The sequence below is a fragment of the Oncorhynchus kisutch genome, linkage group LG19 (assembly GCF_002021735.2).
Source record: "Oncorhynchus kisutch isolate 150728-3 linkage group LG19, Okis_V2, whole genome shotgun sequence".
Lineage (NCBI taxonomy): Eukaryota > Metazoa > Chordata > Actinopteri > Salmoniformes > Salmonidae > Oncorhynchus > Oncorhynchus kisutch.
The window spans coordinates 53,964,357-53,991,654 of record NC_034192.2 but is presented as its reverse complement, the minus strand read 5'-3'; the positions used below and the strand labels follow the sequence as shown (position 1 = coordinate 53,991,654).

The following is a 27,298-nucleotide window of genomic DNA, read 5'->3' as shown; positions in this document are numbered from 1 at the left end:
GTATTTGTGTCTCTAACAAAGTCTGTGGTGTCTTTTAAAATGATTCCCTTTATTTGTCCAGTTAACCAGGATATATCAAGATTTTAAATGTATGTCGATGATGAAAGTGTGTTTTTTTTTCAAATTGAAAATGAAAGTTTAAGTCATTTATTCAGAACAGAAGTCTTATGATCTGTAAATATTTTATACATAAATGTAAGTGGGCTAAAGAAAAGCCAAGATTCTTACTTCTTCAAATGGAACTTAAAAATGACTTTTAAATGCTCCATAAACAAAACAAATGTAAAGCCAACCCTAAATGCCTTGGAAGGATTATGTATTTCTGGTTGAAGTCTGTATACCTGTGTATAAAGTCTGTATACCTGTGTATAAAGTCTGTATACCTGTGTATAAAGTCTGTATACCTGTGTATAAAGTCTGTATACCTGTGTATAAAGTCTGTATACCTGTGTATAAAGTCTGTATACCTGTGTATAAAGTCTGTATACCTGTGTATAAAGTCTGTATACCTGTGTATAAAGTCTGTATACCTGTGTATAAAGTATGTATACCTGGTATAAAGTCTGTATACCTGTGTATAAAGTCTGTATACCTGTGTATAAAGTCTGTATACCTGTGTATAAAGTCTGTATACCTGTGTATAAAGTCTGTATACCTGTGTATAAAGTCTGTATACCTGTGTATAAAGTCTGTATACCTGTGAAATCTGTATACCTGTGTATAAAGTCTGTATACCTGTGTATAAAGTCTGTATACCTGTGTATAAAGTCTGTATACCTGTGTATAAAGTCTGTATACCTGTGAAATCTGTATACCTGTGTATAAAGTCTGTATACCTGTGTATAAAGTCTGTATACCTGTGTATAAAGTCTGTATACCTGTGTATAAAGTCTGTATACCTGTGTATAAAGTCTGTATACCTGTGTATAAAGTCTGTATACCTGTGTATAAAGTCTGTATACCTGTGTATAAAGTCTGTATACCTGTGTATAAAGTCTGTATACCTGTGTATAAAGTCTGTATACCTGTGTATAAAGTCTGTATACCTGTGTATAAAGTCTGTATACCTGTGTATAAAGTTGGTCTTTTTTTGGTATACTGTTGTAAAGTATGACTGTATTATTTGTTGTTAATAAAAAAATAAGAAACTATAGTGGAATCAAAGGTTTGCCTTCAAAATAAAAGTCCCCCATTGAAATTGATGCAAACAAATAAAAATAGTGTAATCATGCCACAAATGGACTGGATAATGCTAAACCAGGTTGAAAATGTTGTTATATAAATCCAATAAAATACAATTATTAGTTCATTTGACCCCCAAAAATGTCAAATATGTTGAAATGGCACTGTGGATGTGTTTGAAATCAGAATTTCATTGGGGGTGTTCTTCTATGCACTGTACATGAAACGGAGTATCAGCCTACTCAGTGACACTCACCGAACACGACCAATATTAGCATCTTAGCTCTTATTGCGGGACTCTGAAACCACTGAAACGAGCGACATTAAGCTCACCAGTCAACCCACAGTGAGCTCCAAAAGCATTGGGACAGTGACACATGCTTTGTTTTGGCTCTGTACTCCAGCACTTCTGGTTTGAGGTTAACGTGTGGACTGTCAGGACTGTCAGCTTTAATTTGAGGATGTTTTCATTCATATTGGGTGAACTGTTTAGAAATTACAGCACTTTTTGTACATAGTCCTCCCATTTTAGGGGACCAAAAGAATTGGGACAAATTCACTTGTGTACTAAAAAGTTAAATATTTGGTCCCATATTCATAGCATGCAATGACTATATCAAGTTGTGACTTTAGAAGTTTGCTGTATGCATTTGCTGTTTGTTTTGTTTCAGATTATGTTGTGCCCAATATAAATGAATGGTACATAATGTATTGTGTCATTTTGTAGTCACTTTTATTGTAAATAAGAATATAATGTTTCTAAACACTTCTACATTAATGCAAATGGTACCATGATCGCGGATATTCCTGAAGGAATCATGATTAATGATGAGTGAGAAAGTTACAGGCATGAATATTATACCCCCCCCCCCCTCCCACACAGAAAATGCTAACCTTCCCTGCTAACCTAACCTTGTCACTCATTATTCACGATATAGGTCTAGACCAGGCTAGTCTCCATATACAGTATGATACAGGTCTAGACCAGGCTAGCCTCCACATACAGTGTGATACAGGTCTAGACCAGGCTAGTCTCCATATACAGTATGATATAGGTCTAGACCAGGCTAGTCTCCATATACAGTATGATATAGGTCTAGACCAGGCTAGCCTCCACATACAGTGTGATACAGGTCTAGGCCAGGCTAGTCTCTATATACAGTATAATATAGGTCTAGACCAGGCTAGTCTCCATATACAGTATGATACAGGTCTAGACCAGGCTAGTCTCCATATACAGTATGATACAGGTCTAGACCAGGCTAGTCTCCATATACGGTATGATATAGGTCTAGACCAGGCTAGTTTCCATATACAGTATGATACAGGTCTAGACCAGGCTAGTTTCCATATACAGTATGATACAGGTCTAGACCAGGCTAGTCTCCATATACAGTATGATACAGGTCTAGACCAGGCTAGTCTCCATATACAGTATGATACAGGTCTAGACCAGGCTAGTTTCCATATACGGTATGATACAGGTCCAGACCAGGCTAGTCTCCATATACAGTATGATACAGGTCTAGACCAGGCTAGTCTCCATATACAGTATGATACAGGTCTAGACCAGGCTAGTCTCCATATACAGTATGATACAGGTCTAGACCAGGTTAGCCTTCACATACAATATCATCTTATGGTAGTTGACACAGATTGTGTGTGTGTGTGTGTGTGTGAGTCAGGTCCTCATGGGTTAGGTAGGAGTGGACAGCTGTTTCCTGTCAATGTAAGCAGGTATGAGATCCCAGTTAAAATTACGCAGAAATTAATAGGGCCTGATTTTTATTTAATCTTTTTTTATATATATATATTTTTAAAGTATTTACATTGTAATAATAAATAAATCCACTGAGTAAATCTACCATCCCGATTCTCGATCTGCAACACACAGACGTACAGAGTTTGTGTCAACTGATATGAATACATACAGTGCCTTGCGAAAGTATTCGGCCCCCTTGAACGTTGCGACCTTTTGCCACATTTCAGGCTTCAAACATAAATATATAAAACTGTATTTTTTTGTCAAGAATCAACAACAAGTGGGACACAATCATGAAGTGGAACGACATTTATTGGATATTTCAAACTTTTCGAACAAATCAAAAACTGAAAAATTGGGCGTGCAAAATTATTTAGCCCCCTTAAGTTAATACTTTGTAGCGCCACCTTTTGCTGCGATTACAGCTGTAAGTCGCTTGGGGTATGTCTGTATCAGTTTTGCACATCGAGAGACTGACATTTTTTCCCATTCCTCCTTGCAAAACAGCTCGAGCTCAGTGAGGTTGGATGGAGAGCATTTGTGAACAGCAGTTTTCAGTTCCTTCCACAGATTCTCGATTGGATTCAGGTCTGGACTTTGACTTGGCCATTCTAACACCTGGATATGTTTATTTTTGAACCATTCCATTGTATATTTTGCTTTATGTTTTGGATCATTGTCTTGTTGGAAGGCACATCTCCGTCCCAGTCTCAGGTCTTTTGCAGACTCATTCAGGTTTTCTTCCAGAATGGTCCTGTATTTGGCTCCATCCATCTTCCCATCAATTTTAACCATCTTCCCTGTCCCTGCTGAAGAAAAGCAGGCCCAAACCATGATGCTGCCACCACCATGTTTGACAGTGGGGATGGTGTGTTCAGGGTGTTGAGCTGTGTTGCTTTTACGCCAAACATAACGTTTTGCATTGTTGCCAAAAAGTTCCATTTTGGTTTCATCTGACCAGAGCACCTTCTTCCACATGTTTGGTGTGTCTCCCAGGTGGCTTGTGGCAAACTTTAAACGACACTTTTTATGGATATCATTAAGAAATGGCTTTCTTCTTGCCACTCTTCCATAAAGGCCAGATTTGTGCAATATACGACTGATTGTTGTCCTATGGACAGAGTCTCCCACCTCAGCTGTAGATCTCTGCAGTCCATCCAGAGTGATCATGGGCCTCTTGGCTGCATCTCTGATCAGTCTTCTCCTTGTATGAGCTGAAAGTTTAGAGGGACGGCCAGGTCTTGGTAGATTTGCAGTGGTCTGATACTCCTTCCATTTCAATATTATCGCTTGCACAGTGCTCCTTGGGATGTTTAAAGCTTGGGAAATCTTTTTGTATCCAAATCCGGCTTTAAACTTCTTCACAACAGTATCTCGGACCTGCCTGGTGTGTTCCTTGTTCTTCATGATGCTCTCTGCGCTTTTAACGTACCTCTGAGACTATCACAGTGCAGGTGCATTTATACGGAGACTTGATTACACACAGGTGGATTGTATTTATCATCATTAGTCATTTAGGTCAACATTGGATCATTCAGAGATACTCACTGAACTTCTGGAGAGAGTTTGCTGCACTGAAAGTAAAGGGGCTGAATAATTTTGCACGCCCAATTTTTCAGTTTTTGATTTGTTAAAAAAGTTTGAAATGTCCAATAAATGTCGTTCCACTTCATGATTGTGTCCCACTTGTTGATGATTCTTCACAAAAAAATACAGTTTTATATCTTTATGTTTGAAGCCTGAAATGTGGCAAAAGGTCGCAAAGTTCAAGGGGGCCAAATACTTTCGCAAGGCACTGTAATTATTGGACGAAGCTGCCCCGTGTCTGCCCCCCCCTCCTGTTTGTTGTGATGCTGAGTTAGCCGACTGTCACCTGTACGTAAACACATGGACAAATCCCTTTTCCACTCTGTGTGTTGTGGAAAGGTGAACACTAATTGTGTCCAGCTAACTTTAGAGAACATAAGATGGACATTCAGTGGGCTCTGAAGGGTCAGCAGTTCACTCACATTTGCTATTGAAAGAAATGAAATGCAAATACGAAAAATAACCGGTCGCATTTGTGCGAGTGTGATATACATTTAATTCTGCGTCCCATTAGTTGTATTTTCCCCGTAACATTACAAGGATTATGCAACCTGATAGACTGTAACATTGAACTGCCCAATACACCGGTCTGAGAAGGGAATGGTGAAATCCGCCCAATCCAACTCCTCACACAATTTGTTGAGCATTTCACGGGCCCAAGAGAAACAGGATAGCCCACTGCTCCCGGCTATAGGTCCAGACCTGTAGAGAAGCACGTTACACTGTTGACAATGCTCCTATTAAAGACAATGTTCCCAACGTTCGCAGAGATCCCATTCACGGTTCACGCAGAGGATGAATGATAAACCTTTAAAAGTCAAGTGCAATGCACTTCTCTACATGTACCTTGGACTGAATCCTGGATGTGGTAAACACACACACACACACACACACACACACACACACACACACACACACACACACACAAACATACACTCTCACACGCACACAAAATTACACTCTCACACGCACACAAACATACACTCTCACACTCTCACACACAAACATACACTCTCACACGCACACAAACATGGATATCTGAACCTTCATATCTGAACCTTCACTCTGACATTCACTCTGTATCTATTTATGTAGCTAGCTTACAACACGCACGTACTCTAACCCTGAACATAACCCTAAAGCTCACATCCACAAGGTGCAGGATCACACACGACACCAACACACACACTCACACTACATCACGTAGGATCTCAAAACAACTCACGTGAAAAGGTACAGGTACAGTTTGATACACTCATATCAGTGGACTTGAAAGGTTACTGTCGATATACATGGGATGACAAGATGAGACCTATGGGAGAGAGCTGAACTAGTACAATGGTCATCTTGTTTTGTCCACACTATGAGACTACTGATAAGGCTATCTTTACCAGACGGCATGCAGACAGAGAGAACAGGAACAGGGTGTGTCTAATCAACTGCCAATGTCAGTGTTAATAGTGGGAAAGTTGTTGTTCTACAGTACAGTGTTAATAGGGGGAAAGTTGTTGTTCTACAGTACAGTGTTAATAGGGGGAAAGTTGTTGTTCTACAGTACAGTGTTAATAGGGGGAAAGTTGTTGTTCTACAGTACAGTGTTAATAGGGGGAAGTTGTTGTTCTACAGTACAGCGTTAATAGGGGGAAAGTTGTTGTTCTACAGTACAGCGTTAATAGGGGGAAGTTGTTGTTCTACAATACAGTGTTAATAGGGGGAAAGTTGTTGTTCTACAGTACAGCGTTAATAGGGGGAAAGTTGTTGTTCTACAGTACAGCGTTAATAGGGGGAAAGTTGTTGTTCTACAGTACAGCGTTAATAGGGGGAAAGTTGTTGTTCTACAGTACAGCGTTAATAGGGGGAAAGTTGTTGTTCTACAGTACAGCGTTAATAGGGGGAAAGTTGTTGTTCTACAATACAGTGTTAATAGGGGGAAAGTTGTTGTTCTACAGTACAGTGTTAATAGGGGGAAAGTTGTTGTTCTACAGTACAGTGTTAATAGGGGGAAAGTTGTTGTTCTACAGTACAGTGTATAGGGGGAAAGTTGTTGTTCTACAGTACAGTGTTAATAGGGGGAAAGTTGTTGTTCTACAGTACAGTGTTAATAGGGGGAAGTTGTTGTTCTACAGTACAGCGTTAATAGGGGGAAAGTTGTTGTTCTACAGTACAGCGTTAATAGGGGGAAGTTGTTGTTCTACAATACAGTGTTAATAGGGGGAAAGTTGTTGTTCTACAGTACAGCGTTAATAGGGGGAAAGTTGTTGTTCTACAGTACAGCGTTAATAGGGGGAAAGTTGTTGTTCTACAGTACAGCGTTAATAGGGGGAAAGTTGTTGTTCTACAGTACAGCGTTAATAGGGGGAAAGTTGTTGTTCTACAGTACAGCGTTAATAGGGGGAAAGTTGTTGTTCTACAATACAGTGTTAATAGGGGGAAAGTTGTTGTTCTACAGTACAGTGTTAATAGGGGGAAAGTTGTTGTTCTACAGTACAGTGTTAATAGGGGGAAAGTTGTTGTTCTACAGTACAGTGTTAATAGGGGGAAAGTTGTTGTTCTACAGTACAGTGTTAATAGGGGGAAAGTTGTTGTTCTACAGTACAGTGTTAATAGGGGGAAAGTTGTTGTTCTACAGTACAGTGTTAATAGGGGGAAAGTTGTTGTTCTACAGTACAGTGTTAATAGGGGGAAGTTGTTGTTCTACAGTACAGCGTTAATAGGGGGAAAGTTGTTGTTCTACAGTACAGCGTTAATAGGGGGAAGTTGTTGTTCTACAGTACAGCGTTAATAGGGGGAAGTTGTTGTTCTACAGTACAGCGTTAATAGGGGGAAAGTTGTTGTTCTACAGTACAGCGTTAATAGGGGAAAGTTGTTGTTCTACAGTACAGCGTTAATAGGGGGAAAGTTGTTGTTCTACAGTACAGCGTTAATAGGGGGAAAGTTGTTGTTCTACAGTACAGCGTTAATAGGGGGAAAGTTGTTGTTCTACAGTACAGCGTTAATAGGGGGAAAGTTGTTGTTCTACAATACAGTGTTAATAGGGGGAAAGTTGTTGTTCTACAGTACAGTGTTAATAGGGGGAAAGTTGTTGTTCTACAGTACAGTGTTAATAGGGGGAAAGTTGTTGTTCTACAGTACAGTGTTAATAGGGGGAAAGTTGTTGTTCTACAGTACAGTGTTAATAGGGGGAAAGTTGTTGTTCTACAGTACAGTGTTAATAGGGGGAAAGTTGTTGTGGACAATGCCATAAATAGATACATATTTCCACACACAACACAAAATACACCACACACCAAATATGTTCTTGAACGTTAGAAAACTTGTCCTATTGACCTTTTCCATAGCCCCTTCACCCCCCCCACCCCCACCCCCCCCCCACCCCCCCCTCCCCACACACACACACACACACACACACACATACACACAACCCTACCCTCCTCCGGTTGCCTGTAGAGTCGGAATGGACGATGTGCTATTTTCGTACGTCTTCTCAGTATACGCAGACATGCACACACAGGCACACACAGGCATAGACACAGACATGCACACACTCAATGTTGATGCCGCTGTGTCGCCTTGGCGACAGGATAAACAGCTACTCAAATAGCAGACCCACTGACACAAACACACGTACACACACCAGCATGTTTCCCTGTAAGAATATCCAATACTTCATTTCCATGATTCCTCTGCTGTCCCACCTTCTCTTTCAGACCAACAGATGACTAGGGTTCATTCCAAATAGCACCCTATTCCCTACATAGTGCCCTACTTTTGACCAAAGCCCTATGGGCCCTCAGAAGTAGTAAACTAAATAGGCAATAGGGTGCCATTTGGGATGTAGCCGGGGTCTGCCTGGGTAGAAATAGACAGGCTTGGGTTTTATTAGTCCTGCTTGCCCAGTCTCATACAGCGGCTTCGGGAAGAGCCTAGGTTGGAACTACTGGGACAGACACTAAGGCAACTAAATATGGATCTTTCCCATCAAATGGATCATTTTTTAAATTTAACTAGACAAGTCAGTTAAAAACAAATTCTTTTCAAAAAAATTCTTTTCAATGACGGCCTAGGAACAGTGGGTTAACTGCCTGTTCAGGGGCAGAACGACAGATTTGTACCTTGTCAGCTCGGGGATTTGAACTTGCAACCTTTACTAGTCTAACGCTCCAACCACTAGGCTACCCTGCCGCCCCAGTATCAGTTATCTCCGGACAAGGCAATTGCATTGCATCATGCAATAAACCAGAGCAACACAGATGGGTCAAAATGGGTCAAAAACATTGAGACTAATTATGAAATGCTGATTATTTTGTAAACTACACTGAACAAAAATATAAAGGCAACATGTAAAGTGTTGGTCCCATGTTTCATGAGCTGAAATAAAAGATCCCAGAAACGTTCCTTACGCACAAAAAGCTTATTTCTCTAATTTTGTGCGTACATTTCTTTACATCCCTGTTAGTGAGAATTTCTCATTTGCCGAGATAATCCATCCACCTGACAGGTGTGGCATATTAAGAAGCTGATTAAACAGCATGATCATTACACAGGTGCACCTTATGCTTGGGACAATTAAAGGCCACTGTTAAATGTGCAGTTGGCATGCTGACTGCAGGAATGTCCACCAGAGCTGTTGCCAGATAATTTAATGTTCATTTCTCCACCATAAGCCACCTCAAACTTTATCTTAGAGAATTTGGCAATACGTCCAACCAGCCTCACAACTGCAGACCGTGTGTATGGCGTTGTGTGGGTGAGCGGTTTGCTGATGACAACGTTGTGAACATAAGGTCCGCATGGTGGCGGTGGGGTTATTGTATGGGCAGGTATAAGCTACGGACAATGAACACAATTAAATGTATCGATGGTAATTTCAACTCACAGAGATACTGTGATGAGATCCTGAGGCCCATTGTCGTGCCATTCATCCGCTGCCATCACCTCATGTTTCAGCATGATAATGCACGGCCCCATGTCACAAGGATCTGTACACAATTCCTGGAAGCTGAAAATGTCCCAGTTCTTCCATGACTACTTTCTGAAGGAACTGTATTCTATGCCTGCACACTCACCAAACATGTAATCTATTGAGCATGTTTGGGATGCCCTGGATCTATGTGTACAACAATGTGTTACAGTTCCCACCAATATCCAGCAACTTTGCACAGCCATTGAAGAAGAGTGGGACAACATTCCACAGGCCACAATCAACAGCCTGATCAACTCTATGTGAAGGAGATGTGTCACACTGCATGAGGCAAATGGTGGTCACACCAGATCCTGACTGTTTTTTTGATCCACACCCCTACCTCCTTTTTAAGGTGTCTGTGACCAACAGATACATATCTGTATTCCCAGTCATGTGAAATCCATAGATTAGGACCTAATAATTGTATTTAAATTGACTGATTTCCTTCTATGAACTCTATCTCAGTAAAACCTTAGAAATTGTTACATGTTGCGTGTGTTGTTGTTCAGTATACAGTATGTAGGCCGTTGATGTTTGACTATCATGAAAGAACATGTTGCCCTCGCAGATTAAATAAGAACAAACGAAATAGCAAGCCAAAGGGTGGATTGCTTCAGTAATGTTCTAACGTCCTCTAATGCCTCATACATTATGTCATGTGGGTTGATCTGGTGAGGGTCATGGTGTTTCATGGACTACAATGTCACTTCTGTCATTAAGTATTTCAGTACGTGTTCACCTCCGGTGCAGATGAGTCCACCTGTTATCTAGTGAATCTGCTATTTATGGCTTTGGATTAGAACACCTGTGTATGGACCAAAGACAGCAGGGGCTAGAGTAGAGTTGGGTCTAGGGGCTAGAGTAGAGTTGGGTCTAGGGGCTAGAGTAGAGATGGGGCTAGGGGCTAGAGTAGAGATGGGGCTAGAGGCTAGAGGCTGGAGTAGAGATGGGGCTAGGGGCTAGAGTAGAGATGGGGCTAGGGGCTAGAGAAGAGATGGGGCTAGGGGCTAGAGTAGAGATGGGGCTAGGGGCTAGAGTAGAGATGGGGCTAGAGGCTAGAGTAGAGATGGGGCTAGAGTAGAGATGGGGCTAGGGGCTAGAGTAGAGATGGGGCTAGGGGCTAGAGTAGAGATGGGGCTAGAGGCTAGAGTAGAGATGGGGCTAGGGGCTAGAGTAGAGATGGGGCTAGGGGCTAGAATAGAGATGGGGCTAGAGTAGATATGGGGCTAGGGGGCTAGAGTAGAGATGGGGCTAGGGGCTAGAGTAGAGATGGGGCTAAGGGCTAGAGTAGAGATGGGGCTAGGGACTAGAGTAGAGATGGGGCTAGGGACTAGAGTAGAGATGGGGCTAAGGGCTAGAGTAGAGATGGGACTAGAGGCTAGAGTAGAAATGGGGATAGAGGCTATAGTAGAGATGGGGCTAGGGGCTAGAGTACAGATGGAGCTAGGGGCTAGAGTAAAGATGGGGCTAGGGGCTAGAGTAGAGATGGGGCTAGGGGCTAGAGTAGAGATGGGGCTAGAGGCTAGAGGCTGGAGTAGAGATGGGGCTAGGGGCTATAGTAGAGATGGGGCTAGGGGCTAGAGAAGAGATGGGGCTAGGGGCTAGAGTAGAGATGGGGCTAGGGGCTAGAGTAGAGATGGGGCTAGAGTAGAGATGGGGCTAGAGGCTAGAGTAGAGATGGGGCTAGGTGCTAGGGGCTAGAGTAGAGTTGGGTCTAGGGGCTAGAGTAGAGATGGGGCTAGGGGCTAGAGTAGAGATGGGGCTAGGGGCTAGAGTAGAGATGGAGCTAGGGGCTAGAGTAGAGATGGGGCTAGAGGCTAGAGTAGAGATGGGGCTAGGTGCTAGGGGCTAGAGTAGAGTTGGGTCTAGGGGCTAGAGTAGAGATGGGGCTAGGGGCTAGAGTAGAGATGAGGCTAGAGGCTAGAGGCTGGAGTAGAGATGGGGCTAGGGGCTAGAGTAGAGATGGGGCTAGAGTAGAGATGGGGCTAGGGGCTAGAGAAGAGATGGGGCTAGGGGCTAGAGTAGAGATGGGGCTAGGGGCTAGAGTAGAGATGGGGCTAGAGGCTAGAGGCTGGAGTAGAGATGGGGCTAGGGGCTAGAGTAGAGATGGGGCTAGAGTAGAGATGGGCTAGGGGCTAGAGAAGAGATGGGGCTAGGGCCTAGAGTAGAGATGGGGCTAGGGGCTAGAGTAGAGATGGGGCTAGGGGCTAGAGTAGAGATGGGGCTAGAGGCTAGAGGCTGGAGTAGAGATGGGGCTAGGGGCTAGAGTAGAGATGGGGCTAGAGTAGAGATGGGCTAGGGGCTAGAGAAGAGATGGGGCTAGGGCCTAGAGTAGAGATGGGGCTAGGGGCTAGAGTAGAGATGGGGCTAGAGGCTAGAGGCTAGAGTAGAGATGGGGCTAGGGGCTAGAGGGGAGATGGGGCTAGGGGCTAGAGTAGAGATGGGGCTAGAGGCTAGAGGCAAGAGTAGAGATGGGGCTAGGGGCTAGAAGAGATGGGGCTAGAGTAGAGATGGGGCTAGGGGCTAGAGTAGAGATGGGTATAGGGGCTAGAGTAGAGATGGGGCTAGGGGCTAGAGTAGAGATGGGGCTAGGGGCTAGAGTAGAGATGGGGCTAGAGGCTAGAGTAGAGATGGGGCTAGGGGCTAGAGTAGAGATGGGGCTAGGTGCTAGAGCAGAGATGGGGCTAGAGTAGAGATGGGTCTAGGGGCTAGAGTAGAGATGGGGCTAGAGGCTAGAGTAGAGATGGGGCTAGAGTAGAGATGGGGCTAGAGTAGAGATGGGGCTAGGGGCTAGAGTAGAGATGGGGCTAGGGGCTAGAGTAGAGATGGGGCTAGAGGCTAGAGTAGAGATGGGGTTAGGGGCTAGAGTAGAGATGGGGCTAGGGGCTAGAATAGAGATGGGGCTAGAGTAGATATGGGGCTAGGGGGCTAGAGTAGAGATGGGGCTAGGGGCTAGAGTAGAGATGGGGCTAAGGGCTAGAGTAGAGATGGGGCTAGGGACTAGAGTAGAGATGGGGCTAGGGGCTAGAGTAGAGATGGGGCTAGGGGCTAGAGTAGAGATGGGGCTAAGGGCTAGAGTAGAGATGGGACTAGAGGCTAGAGTAGAAATGGGGATAGAGGCTAGAGTAGAGATGGGGCTAGGGGCTAGAGTACAGATGGAGCTAGGGGCTAGAGTACAGATGGGGCTAGGGGCTAGAGTAGAGATGGGGCTAGGGGTTAGAGTAGAGATGGGGCTAGGGGCTCGGGGCTAGAGTAGAGATGGGGCTAGGGGCTAGAGTAGAGATGGGACTAGGTGCTAGAGTAGACATGGGGCTAGGGGCTAGAGTAGGGATGGGGCTAGAGTAGAGATGGGGCTAGGGCTAGAGTAGAGATGGGGCTAGGGACTAAAGTAGAGATGGGGCTAGGGGCTAGAGTAGAGATGGGGCTTGGGGCTAGAGTAGAGATGGGGCTAGGGGCTAGAGTAGAGATGGGGCTAGAGGCTAGAGTAGAGATGGGGCTAGGGACTAAAGTAGAGATGGGGCTAGGGGCTAGAGTAGAGATGGGGCTAGGGGCTAGAGTAGAGATGGGGCTAGGGGCTAGAGTAGAGATGGGGCTAGGGGCTAGAGTAGAGATGGGGCTAGGGGCTAGAGTAGAGATGGGGCTAGGGGCTAGAGTAGAGATGGGACTAGAGGCTAGAGTAGAAATGGGGATAGAGGCTAGAGTAGAGATGGGGCTAGGGGCTAGATTACAGATGGGGCTAGGGGCTAGAGTAGAGATGGGGCTAGGGGTTAGAGTAGAGATGGGGCTAGGGGCTAGAGTAAAGATGGGGCTCGGGGCTAGAGTAGAGATGGGGCTAGGGGCTAGAGTAGAGATGGGGCTAGGGGCTAGAGTAGAGATGGGGCTAGGGGCTAGAGTAGAGATGGGGCTAGAGTAGAGATGGGGCTAGAGTAGAGATGGGGCTAGGGGCTAGAGTATAGATGGGGCTAGGGGCTAGAGTAGAGATGGGACTAGGGGCTAGAGTAGAGATGGGACTAGGAACTAGGAGCTAAATCAAATTTTATTTGTCACATACACATGGTTAGTAGTTGTTAATGTGAGCGTAGCGAAATGCCTGTGCTTCTAGTTCCGACAATGCAGTAATAACCAATGAGTAATCTAACCTAAAAATTCCACAACTACTACCTTATACACACAAGTGTAAAGGGATAAAGAATAAGTACATAAAGATATATGAATGAGTGCTGGTACAGAGCGGCATAGGCAAGATGCAGTAGATGGTATCGAGTACAGTATTTACATATGAGATGAGTAATGTAGGGTATATAAACATAAAGTGGTATAGTTTAAAGTGGCTAGTTATGCATGTATTACATAAAGATGGCAAGATGCAGTAGATGATATAGAGTACAGTATATACATATACATATGAGATGAGTAATGTAGGGTATGCAAACATTAAATTAAGTGACATTGTTTAAAGTGGCTAGTGATACATTTTTACATCAATTTACATCAATTTCCATTATTAAAGTGGCTGGAGTTGAGTCAGTATGTTGGCAGTTCCTCGGCGTACACATCAGGGACAAACTGAAATGGCCCACCCACACAGACAGCGTGGTGAAGAAGGCGCAGCAGCGCCTCTTCAACCTCAGGAGGCTGAAGAAATTTGGCTTGTCACCAAAAGCACTCACAAAATTCTACAGATGCACAATCGAGAGCATCCTGTCGGGCTGTATCACCGCCTGGTACGGCAACTGCTCCGCCCACAACCGCAAGGCTCTCCAGAGGGTAGTGAGGTCTGCACAATGCATCACCGGGGCAAAGCTAGAGTAGAGATGGTTCTAGGAGCTAGGGGCTAGAGTAGAGATGGTTCTAGGAGCTAGGGGCTAGAGTAGAGATAGTGCTAGGGGATAGAGTAGAGATGGGGCTACGGGGCTACGGGTTAGGGGCTAGAGTAGAGATGGGGCTAGGGGATAGAGTAGAGATGGGGCTATGGGTTAGGGGCTAGAGTAGAGATAATTCTAGGAGATATGGGCTAGAGTAGAGATATTTCTAGGAGATATGGGCTAGAGTAGAGATAATTCTAGGAGCTAGGGGTTAGGGTCTAGAGTAAATATAGTGCTAGGGATAAGGGTCTAGAGTAGAGATAGTGTTAGGGGTTAAGGTCTAGAGAAGAGATAGTGTTAGGGGTTAGGGGCTAAAGTAGAGATAGTGTTAGGGTCTAGAGTAGCGATAGTGTTAGGGGTTAGAGGTTAGGGGCTAGAGGCTAGAGTAGAGATAGGGTTAGGGGTTACGGGCTAGGGTAGAGATAGGGTTAGGGGTTAGAGGTTGGGGCTAGAGGCTAGAGTAGAGATAGGGTTAGGCGTTAGGGTCTAGAGTAGAGATAGGGTTAGGGGTTAGGGTCTAGAGTAGCGATAGTGTTAGGGGTTAGAGGTTAGGGGCTAGAGGCTAGAGTAGAGATAGGGTTAGGCGTTAGGGTCTAGAGTAGAGATAGGGTTTGGGGTTAGGGTCTAGTGTAGCGATAGTGTTAGGGGTTAGAGGTTAGAGTAGAGCTAGTGTTAGGGGTTAGGATCTAGAGTTGAGATAGTGTTAGGGGTTAGAGGTTAGAGTAGAGCTAGTGTTAGGGGTTAGGATCTAGAGTTGAGTAAGTGTTAGGGGTTAGGGGCTAGAGTAGAGATAGCGTTAGGGGCTAGAGTAGAGCTTGTGTTAGTGGTTAGAGGTTAGGAGCTAGAGGCTAGAGTAGAGATAGGGTTATGGGTTAAGGTCTAGAGTTGAGATAGTGTTAGGGGTTAGAGTTTAGAGGCTAGATAGCATTAGGGGTTAGAGTTTAGAGGCTAGAGTAGAGCTAGTGTTAGGGGTTAGGGTCTAGAGTAGAGATAGGTTAGGGGTTAGGGTCTAGAGTAGGCGATAGTGTTAGGGGTTAAAGGTTAGGGGCTAGAGGCTAGAGTAGAGATAGGGTTAGGCGTTAGGGTCAAGAGTAGAGATAGGTTAGGGGTTAGGGGCTAGAGTAGCGATAGTGTTAGGGGTTAGGGTCTAGAGTAGAGCTAGTGTTAGGGGTTAGGGTCTAGAATAGAGATAGGTTAGGGGTTAGGGTCTAGAGTAGCGATAGTGTTAGGGGTTAGGGTCTAGAGTAGCGATAGTGTTAGGGGTTAGGGTCTAGAGTAGCGATAGTGTTAGGGGTTAGAGGTTAGAGTAGCGATAGTGTTAGGGGTTAGGGTCTAGAGTAGCGATAGGTTAGGGGTTAGGGTCTAGAGTAGCGATAGTGTTAGGGGTTAGGGTCTAGAGTAGCGATAGTGTTAGGGATTAGAGGTTAGAGTAGTGATAGTGTTAGGGGTTAGGGGCTAGAGTAGCGATAGGGTTAGGGGTTAGAGGTTAGAGTAGCGATAGTGTTAGGGGTTAGGGGCTAGAGTATAACTAGTGTTAAATCAAATCAAATGTATTTATATAGCCCTTTCGTACATCAGCCGATATCTCAAAGTGCTGTACAGAAACCCAGCCTAAAACCCCAAACAGCAAGCAATGCAGGTGGAGAAGCACGGTGGCTAGGAAAAACTTCCTAGAAAGGCCAAAACCTAGGAAGTAACCTAGAGAGGGACCAGGCTATGTGGGGTGGCCAGTCCTCTTCTGGCTGTGCCGGGTGGAGATTATAACAGAACATGGCCAAGATGTTCAAATGTTCATAAATGACCAGCATGGTCAAATAATAATAATCACAGGTAGAACAGTTGAAACTGGAGCAGCAGCATGGCCAGGTGGACTGGGGACAGCAAGGAGTCATTATGCCAGGTAGTCCTGAGGCATGGTCCTAGGGCTCAGGTCCTCCGAGAGAGAGAAAGAAAGAGAGAAAGAGAGAATTAGAGAGGGCATACTTAAATTCACACAGGACACCGGATAGGACAGGAGAAGTACTCCAGATATAACAAACTGACCCTAGCCCCCCGACACATAAACTACTGCAGCATAAATACTGGAGGCTGAGACAGGAGGGGTCAGGAGACACTGTGTTGGGTTAGAGGTTAGGGGCTAGAGGCTAGAGTAGAGAGAGGGTTAGGGTTTAGGGTCTAGAGTAGAGATAGTTTTAGGGGTTAGAGGTTAGGGGCTAGAGGCTAGAGTAGAGATAGGGTTAGGGGTTGGGGTCTAGAGTAGAGATAGTGTTAGGGGTTAGGGGATAGAGTAGAGATAGGGTTAGGGGTTGGGGTCTAGAGTAGAGATAGGGTTAGGGGATTAGGGTCTAGAGTAGAGATAGTGTTAGGGGTTAGGGTCTAGAGTAGCGATTATGTTAGGGGTTAAAGGTTAGAGGTTAGGGGCTAGAGGCTAGAGTATAAATAGTGTTAGGGGTTAGGGTCTAGAGTAGAGATAGTGTTAGGGGATTAGGGTCTAGAGTAGAGATAGGGTTAGGGGATTAGGGTCTAGAGTAGAGATAGGGTTACGCCAGGGCTGGGGTTTATGGGCTAGGAGCTAGAATAAAGATAGTGCTAGGGGAAAGGGGCTGTGGTCTCTCTGGGCCTGCTATAATTTGCTATTGCCTTTTACAGCTGCCATATGTCACATAGCTGTCTGTCTGATGCCACATGGAATGCGACTGTGTTTCACCATCCTGTCTCCTACCAGTGTGTGTGTGTGTGTGTGTGTGTGTGTGTGTGTGTGTGTGTGTGTGTGTGTGTGTGTGTGTGTGTGTGTGTGTGTGTGTGTGTGTGTGTGTGTGTGTGTGTGTGTGTGTGTGTGTGTGTGTGTGTGTGTGTGCACAGTTCGACGATAGGGACATTGGAGATGGAGCGCTTGTGCTGCTCCATGTATTTTTTGTCACACCTCAGTCACACAGCTGAGTGACACTGACCTCTGCTGGTGAGAAGAAGGAGTTGCATCTGTCATGGAAATGTACTGTGGCCTTTGTTGTGGTACTCTGTTGTTCATTACATTAAACCTATTATAAAATTATTTGATTTGTAGATACAGTGTTATGTGTGTGAGGGGCCATGTCAGGACCTATGACGCGTTAGCCTATGAAACACTAGTTTTATCTTTAATCTATTTATTAAGTAGTATAAAGATAAACACAATTTCACGTCTGTGTTTTTTAGGACTTTTATAAGCAAGTAAAGTAGACTGTATTAGTCCAATTGTCATTTTTCTACAGTTTTTCTACAGCCAATATATCTTATGATAAAACAATATATTAACCAATCTCATCGAAGACACTATATGTGGATAAATATTGCTTGCTCAACTGATAAGACTCATTCAAATGTCTTATTTCTGTGTATCTCGTCACATCTTTCTGTGATGTATAATTAATGACCAATCAAGTCAGATGGTCAGTAGTCTTCACTTTCGATGAATTCCATTCACCAGACTCTCACCGCTCTTCGCTCTGATTGGTCCGTGTAAACAACGATAGTTCACCACAGCCAACCAGTGAAACGCGGTTAATGTCGTTTCGAACATGGTTTTTCTACGCAAACCCCTCGCGCCACCATCGGGGTGACGTCACGGTTCCCACACAACAGAGAGATGCGCACTGAGTTATAAGACGAGACGGTTGTTCAGTGCGGTAAAAAAAAATTGAAGAAAAGCAATAAGCAATAAAGATCCTGCCGAATAGGTTTTTTGTAAAGAGGAGTTGGACTTTCTGTTGAAAAGGCATATAATTTCTCATAAGGTAGGTGATAATATTTTATTGTGGTCCATATGTCTGTCTCTAAGTTGCGGACTGTTGGAAAATTGCAACTCGACAGCGTTGTTCTTGGGGTTTGGCCCTGTGCAGGTGATGGTTGTATTCCATCCTTGTCTTATTGAGGCGAGCACGCAGCTGGGTCTCTTTCTCCAGATACGTTGTATCCAACAATACATTTGACATAATAGAAAGGGAGATAAAGTCGTGTAAGACAAATCATTAGCTATGATGTAATTCGTGATACATTGATTTCTATTTAGCCTAATATTTTGAAAGTGGCCTATCGCAGCAAATCAACTGATATATGGTTTTTAATCAAGTAGCTAGTTGTTAATAAAGCCAAAGATCCGAGTAAAGTGTTATTTTGTTCCATTGATATGGCATCAATACAACAACACTGTAGGCTTATACGAGACGCCACAACAACACTGTAGGCTAACATGAGACGCCACAACAACACTGTAGGCTAACATGAGACGCCACAACAACACTGTAGGCTAACATGAGACGCCACAACAACACTGTAGGCTAACATGAGACGCCACAACAACACTGTAGGCTAACATGAGACGCCACAACAACACTGTAGGCTAACATGAGACGCCACAACAACACTGTAGGCTAACATGAGACGCCACAACAACACTGTAGGCTAACATGAGACGCCACAACAACAGGGTAGGCTAACATGAGGCGCCACAACAACACTGTAGGCTAACATGAGACGCCACAACAACACTGTAGGCTAACATGAGACGCCACAACAACACTGTAGGCTAACATGAGACGCCACAACAACACTGTAGGCTAACATGATACGCCACAACAACACTGTAGGCTTATACAAGACGCCACAACAACACTGTAGGCTTATACGAGACGCCACAACAATACTGTAGGCTTATACGAGACGCCACAACAACACTGTAGGCTTATACGAGACGCCACAACAACACTGTAGGCTTATACGAGACGCCACAACAACACTGTAGGCTTATACGAGACGCCACAACAACACTGTAGGCTTATACGAGACGCCACAACAACACTGTAGGCTAACACGAGACGCCACAACAACACTGTAGGCTTATACGAGACGCCACAACAACACTGTAGGCTTATACGAGACGCCACAACAACACTAGGCTAACATGAGACGCCACAACAACACTGTAGGCTAACATGTGACACCACAACAACACTGTAGGCTAACATGTGACACCACAACAACACTGTAGGCTAACACGAGATGCCACAACAACACTGTAGGTTTATACGAGACGCCACAACAACACTGTAGGTTTATACGAGACGCCACAACAACACTGTAGTCTAACATGAGACGCCAGTGAAGAAGAATAGCCTAATAGCCTATTTTACACAGCAAAATCCCCTCATAAATGTACCCTATAAAGGACGTGGCAGGAAAAATAAACCTAATTGAGGGAGTATTATAGACTATCAACCGCACAATGTTGAAATATCATCTCAGTTCTTTCCATTTCATTTTGATGAATGATCTATGCCCCAGCCGGCTGCGGTTCTATTAGGCCTAGTTGACTATTATAACCCTGGACATTTACTCATTTAGGACTGGGATCTTAGTGTGTTTGAGAAGTATGTTCCATCCTTTCACCATATACTGGAACCATACCCTCACTCTGTGTAAACCTGGAACCATACACTGTACAAAGTCCCTATGTGGGAGAGACCCCTGACTATACAACTGAAGGCCTAGCTGTTTGTACCACTACAGACATTTCACTTCATGAAATGAAATGATCTGTCTCCTGAGTTACAGATCAGCTGTATTTCTAGTGATGCTACCTGTCTCCTGAGTTAGCTAGACTTACAGATCAGCTGTAGTTTTAGTGATGCTACCTGTCTCCTGAGTTACAGATCAGCTGTATTTCTAGTGATGCTACCTGTCTCCTGAGTTACAGATCAGCTGTAGTTCTAGTGATGCTACCTGTCTCCTGAGTTACAGATCAGCTGTAGTTTTAGTGATGCTACCTGTCTCCTGAGTTAGCTAGACTTACAGATCAGCTGTAGTTTTAGTGATGCTACCTGTCTCCTGAGTTACAGATCAGCTGTAGTTTTAGTGATGCTACCTGTCTCCTGAGTTACAGATCAGCTGTAGTTTTAGTGATGCTACCTGTCTCCTGAGTTAGCTAGACTTAGAGATCAGCTGTAGTTTTAGTGATGCTACCTGTCTCCTGAGTTACAGATCAGCTGTAGTTTTAGTGATGCTACCTGTCTCCTGAGTTAGCTAGGCTTACAGATCAGCTGTAGTTCTAGTGATATTTGAATTCAGTAGAATAACTTTAGTTGACAGACCTACTTCTTTGTTGTAGTGCAGTGTGATTTTGCTCAACAATCATTGCTACTAACATTTCTACTATTGCACTAGGCTGTGTGTGTGAGAGAGGTGGAGAGAGACGGTGATGAGGCAGTTTCTCTCTGCCTGTGTGTGTGTTGTGGAAACAATGTCAGTCATGGGTCAGTACAGTGCCTCGACACTGGCAGCCCTTTTCCATCAATGACCAACTGACGAACACACACTAGAGCTCAAACACAACTGAACTGGATCTCGGACAGGAAGAGGAAGGTTAGGTTAGCAAACATTTCTGATAAACCAGTCAGTTATGAAGGAGAGTTTGTTGTGTAACAATATTACTACAGTGTGTACTTATGGTCCCAGGACCAAATGTTCTCCAGGGTAACGCTGTGTGTGAATGGGGTTTTAGCGTTAGTGAAGGTACTTATTGAGAATCGACAGGAGCATCTGTTCCTCACAGCTCAGGAGAGTAACCATGGTTACTCAACTACCTCACCAGCCATCTGTTAACAGTGTGTACAGGTGACATGTTTGGTCATCGTTTCATAACCCTTCAAGTAAAATCAAGACGCACACGCACACCCAGAATATGTGTGGAGATTTTTTATATTTTCAACAGCCAACAGGAGAAGAGTAGGCCGACTCACAACACACAGATTAGAGCACGATTAGGCCGACTCACAACACACAGATTAGAGCACGATTAGGCCGACTCACAACACACAGATTAGAGCACGATTAGGCCGACTCACAACACACAGATTAGAGCACGATTAGGCCGACTCACAGCACACAGATTAGAGCACGATTAGGCCGACTCACAACACACAGATTAGAGCACGATTAGGCCGACTCACAACACACAGATTAGAGCACGATTAGGCCGACTCACAACACACAGATTAGAGCACGATTAGGCCGACTCACAACACACAGATTAGAGCACGATTAGGCCGACTCACAACACACAGATTAGAGCACGATTAGGCCGACTCACAACACACAGATTAGAGCACGATTAGGCCGACTCACAACACACAGATTAGAGCACGATTAGGCCGACTCACAACACACAGATTAGAGCACGATTAGGCCGACTCACAACACACAGATTAGAGCACTATTAGGCCGACTCACAACACACAGATTAGAGCACGATTAGGCCGACTCACAACACACAGATTAGAGCACGATTAGGCCGACTCACAACACACAGATTAGAGCACGATTAGGCCGACTCACAACACACAGATTAGAGCACGATTAGGCCGACTCACAACACACAGATTAGAGCACGATTAGGCCGACTCACAACACACAGATTAGAGCACGATTAGGCCGACTCACAACACACAGATTAGAGCACGATTAGGCCGACTCACAACACACAGATTAGAGCACGATTAGGCCGACTCACAACACACAGATTAGAGGAAGATTAGGCCGACTCGCAACACACAGATTAGAGCACGATTAGGCCGACTCGCAACACACAGATTATAGGAAAATTAGGCCGACTCGCAACACACAGATTAGAGGAAGATTAGGCCGACTCACAACACACAGATTAGAGCATGATTAGGCCGACTCAGAACGCAGATTAGAGGAAGATTAGGCCGACTCACAACACACAGATTAGAGGAAGATTAGGCCGACTCAGAACACAGATTAGAGCACGATTAGGCCGACTCGCAACACACAGATTAGAGCACGATTAGGCCGACTCGCAACACACAGATTAGAGCACGATTAGGCCGACTCGCAACACACAGATTAGAGCACGATTAGGCCGACTTGCAACACACAGATTAGAGCACGATTAGGCCGACTCGCAACACACAGATTATAGGAAAATTAGGCCGACTCGCAACACACAGATTAGAGGAAGATTAGGCCGACTCGCAACACACAGATTAGAGCATGATTAGGCCGACTCAGAACGCAGATTAGAGGAAGATTAGGCCGACTCATAACACAGATTAGAGCACGATTAGGCCGACTCATAACACAGATTAGAGCACGATTAGGTCGACTCATAACACAGATTAGAGCACGATTAGGCCGACTCATAACACAGATTAGAGCACGATTAGGCCGCCTAGCTAGCTAGTAAACGTAACAACACACAATAATACCAAAATCAATATCAGCATGTGAAGTAGCTTCACTGAACAGAAATATATAACAACATGCAAGATTTTACTGAGTCAGTTTGTTCATATAAGGAAATCAGTCAATTGGAATAAATAAATGAGGCTATAATCTATGGATTTCACATGACTGGGAATACAGATATGCATCTGTTGGTCTCAGAAACTTTAAAAGAAGGTAGGTGCGTGGATCAGAACCAGTCAGTTCCACCATTTGCCTCATGCAGGGTGACACATCTCCTTTGCATAGTGTTGATCAGGCTGTTAATAGTGGTCTGTGGAATGTTGTCCCACTCCTTTAGAATTTAGAAAGATGGGTCAGGTGATCTGGGTCAGGTGATCTGGGTCAGGTGATGTTCTCTAAACAATGCTCTGATTGTTGAGGGAGGTTGAGAAAGAAGTTAGCTGGGCTTTAGATGTTTACAGTAAACCCTGTGTGTGAATATAGCCCAGCGAACGATGGATGAATGGGGGATGGAAGGACAACGCCTCACTGTCTCACTGGCCCACTTTCCTTCTGTCCCGCAGTTTGTTGTGCTGTGGCATTCCCAGCTGATGGAGGAGAGGCAGTGTTTCACTACTCAACAGACCTAATGTAGGGCTTAATGGTCTTCTAGGCCTAGAATCTACACCAGCAGAATGCTCTACATGTACTCTACCTTGTTACAACGACTGTATTTCTTGAGTCCTCTCGCTTGCTCTGTCTCTGTCTGTCTGTCTGTCTGTCTGACAGACATAGCGTGAGAGAGTGTGAGAGAGTGTGAGAGAGTGTGAGAGAGTGTGAGAGAGTGTGAGAGAGAGAGAGAGAGAGAGTGAGAGAGAGAGTGAGAGAGAGAGTGAGAGCGAGAGTGAGAGCGAGAGTGAGAGTGAGAGCGAGAGTGAGAGCGAGAGTGAGAGCGAGAGCGAGTGAGAAGCAAGAGAGAGAGTCTGCATGTCTCTCGCTCTATCGCTCTCTTGCTCTCTCACTCTCTCTCTCTTGCTCTCTCACTCAATTCAATTCAATTCAAGGGGCTTTATTGGCATGGGAAACATGTGTTAACATTGCCAAAGCAAGTGAGGTAGACAACATACAAAGTGAATATATAAAGTGAAAAACAACAAAAATTAACAGTAAAACAATAAAGACATTACAAATGTCATATTATCCATATATATATATATATATATATATATACAGTGTTGTAACAATGTACAAATGGTTAAAGGACACAAGGGAAAATAACTAAGCATAAATATGGGTTGTATTTACAATGGTGTTTGTTCTTCACTGGTTGCCCTTTTCTCGTGGCAACAGATCACAAATCTTGCTGCTGTGATGGCACACTGTGGAATTTCACCCTGTAGATATGGGAGTTTTTCAAAATTGGACTTGTTTTCTAATTCTTTGTGGATCTGTGTAATCTGAGGGAAATATGTCTCTCTAATATGGTCATACATTGGGCAGGAGGTTAGGAAGTGCAGCTCAGTTTCCACCTCATTTTGTGGGCAGTGAGCACATAGCCTGTCTTCTCTTGAGAGCCATGTCTGCCTACGGCGGCCTTTCTCAATAGCAAGGCTATGCTCACTGAGTCTGTACATAGTCAAAGCTTTCCTTAATTTTGGGTCAGTCACAGTGGTCAGGTATTCTGCCGCTGTGTACTCTCTGTGTAGGGCCAAATAGCATTCTAGTTTGCTCTGTTTTTTTGTCACTCTCTCTCTTGCTCTTTCACTCTCTCTCTCTCCCTCACTCTCTCACTCTCTCTCACACAGCTAGTGGTCACAGCTAGTAGCTACTTCCTATTTTAAGTGTGAATGATTGACTCTGTGTTCTCTTCTTGCCGTGACTGTAGTCCATTGTTAACTGGATAGAGGGCAGAGAGGTTAGACCAATCAGGTTCAGGTTTGTGAGTCACGATGCACTCAGGCTTGGTATGATGACATGAGAAAGATGTGCAGTACTCGTTTCTTTGTACTTTACTTCTTCCTTTAGGGTGCTAACAGATGTATAGGTTGGACGTACGTGTGTGTAAACACTTCATCATAGAAGGGTTGAAACCGCTAGCTGACAGACTTCTCTGGTATGACGACTCTGACTACTAGTTAAGAACAGAGCTGTGTGTTTCTAGAAATACAACTGGAAGCATGTGGCCATGCGTTTGACCTACACAGGGAAAACGGTCATACAACAGTGACATTGTACAATGACAACTAGGGGTCAAGATGTTATTTAGTGATTATGTTGTTGTTTATTTTAACTTCGGTTACACTCAACATAGCTTTATTGGCTTCATTATAGGAGCAATACAAAAGGAATTGTGTTTATGCATTAGAATAAACATTAAACGTTAAACACCTCCCTCCCTCCCTCTCTTTTCACCTCTTCCCTTCCCCTCTCTTTCTACAGTTGTCTCTGTTGTATAGCAGATGAATTTTGAGCAGCCTCCTCCGTACCAGGCCCCTGGTTACCCCCAGCAGGGTTACCCCCAGCAGGGTTACCCCCAGCAGGGATACCCCCAGCAGGGATACCCTCCCCAGGGTTACCCTGTAAACATGGAGCAACCTGGAGGATTCCCTCCTCAAAACCCAGGCTACCCTGCTGGCCCCGGGGGACCGCCTGGACCCTACCCCGGCCAGGGACAAGCAGGCCCCTACCAGGAGGGCTACCCTGGACAGCCCCAGTTTGGATGGCAAGGAGGACCACCCCCAGGACCCATGTATGGAGAGGCACCTAAAAACACAGGTGAGAGGGAGAATGAGGAGAGTGGAAGAGGGGTGAGGAAGGGAGAGAGGAGGGGAGGAAGAATACAGGGAGAAGGAGAGGGAGGAGAGGAGGAAGAATACAGGGAGGAGGAGAGGAGAGGGTTGAGGAAGAATACAGGGAGAAGGAGAGGAGAGGAGAGGAGGAAGAATACATGGAGAAGGAGAGGGGTGAGGAAAAATACAGGGAGAAGGAGAGGAGAGGGGTGAGGAAGAATACAGGGAGAAGGAGAGGAGAGGAGGAAGAATACAGGGAGAAGGAGAGGAGAGGGTGAGGAAGAATACAGGGAGAAGGAGAGGAGAGGAGAGGAGGAAGAATACAGGGAGAAGGAGAGGAGAGGAGGAAGAATACAGGGAGAAGGAGAGGAGAGGGTTGAGGAAGAATACAGGGAGAGGAGAGGAGGAAGAATACAGGGAGAAGGAGAGGAGAGGGGTGAGGAAGAATACAGGGAGAGGAGAGGAGGAAGAATACAGGGAGAAGGAGAGGAGAGGGGTGAGGAAGAATACAGGGAGGAGGAGAGGAGAGGGGTGAGGAAGAATAAAGGGAGAAGGAGAGGAGAGGGGTGAGGAAGAATACAGGGAGAAGGAGAGGAGAGGGGTGAGGAAGAATACAGGGAGAAGGAGAGGAGAGGGGTGAGGAAGAATAAAGGGAGAAGGAGAGGAGAGGGGTGAGGAAGAATACAGGGAGAAGGAGAGGAGGGGGGTGAGGAAGAATACAGGGAGAAGGAGAGGAGAGGGGTGAGGAAGAATACAGGGAGAAGGAGAGGAGAGGGGTGAGGAAGAATACAGGGAGGAGGAGAGGAGGAAGAATACAGGGAGAAGGAGAGGAGAGGGGTGAGGAAGAATACAGGGAGGAGGAGAGGAGAGGAGGAAGAATAAAGGGAGAAGGTGAGGAGGAGAGAGAGGGGATGAAGAATACAGGGAGGAGGAGAGGGGTGAGGAAGAATACAGGGAGGAGGAGAGGAGAGGGGGAAGAATAAAGGGAGAAGGAGAGGAGAGGGGTGAGGAAGAATACAGGGAGGAGGAGAGGAGGAAGAATAAAGGGAGAAGGAGAGGAGAGGGGTGAGGAAGAATACAGGGAGGAGGAGAGGAGAGGAGGAAGAATAAAGGGAGAAGGAGAGGAGAGGGGTGAGGAAGAATACAGGGAGGAGGAGAGGAGAGGAGGAAGAATAAAGGGAGAAGGAGAGGAGAGGGGTGAGGAGGAGAGAGAGGGGATGAAGAATACAGGGAGGAGGAGAGGAGAGGAGGAAGAATAAAGGGAGAAGGAGAGGAGAGGGGTGAGGAAGAATACAGGGAGGAGGAGAGGAGGAAGAATAAAGGGAGAAGGAGAGGAGAGGGGTGAGGAGGAGAGAGAGGGGATGAAGAATACAGGGAGGAGGAGAGGAGAGGGGTGAGGAAGAATAAAGGGAGAAGGAGAGGAGAGGGGTGAGGAGGAGAGAGAGGGGAGAAAGAATACAGGGAGGAGGAGAGGAGAGGGGTGAGGAAGAATACAGGGAGAAGGAGAGGAGAGGGGTGAGGAGGAGAGAGAGGGGATGAAGAATACAGGGAGGAGGAGAGGAGAGGGGTGAGGAAGAATAAAGGGAGAAGGAGAGGAGAGGGGATGAAGAATACAGGGAGGAGGAGAGGAGAGGGGTGAGGAAGAATAAAGGGAGAAGGAGAGGAGAGGGGTAAGGAGGAGAGAGAGGGGATGAAGAATACAGGGAGGAGGAGAGAGAGGGAAGGATAAGGATATTGTTTGCCTTGACTTAGGGCTGTTCCCTGAAAATATAAAAATGGTGGTCGAAATGTTGAAACGTATTTTTCCGTATGTAGACAGACACCCTATGTGCTTGAAGAAAATCAACTACATATGCACTGAGCTTGTCTGATGCTTTAAGCACACTGTTTGATTAAATAATTCAGAGGCACAAATTACTCAGAGCCTGAT

At 45.1% G+C, this 27,298-nt stretch overlaps 1 protein-coding gene across 1 annotated transcript in view; it reads left to right on the top strand.

The window, feature by feature from the left end:
* Positions 1-17,839: 17,839 nt before the first annotated feature.
* Positions 17,840-27,298, top strand: part of LOC109864993 (cysteine-rich and transmembrane domain-containing protein 1) — a 28,021-nt gene continuing 18,562 nt past the window's right edge. Inside the window, exons 1-2 of the mRNA XM_020453102.2 lie at positions 17,840-18,132; positions 25,019-25,354. Of these exons, the coding sequence (XP_020308691.1) occupies positions 25,039-25,354 (316 nt within the window). The 5' untranslated portion in view covers positions 17,840-18,132; positions 25,019-25,038. The remainder of the gene's footprint in view (positions 18,133-25,018; positions 25,355-27,298) is intronic.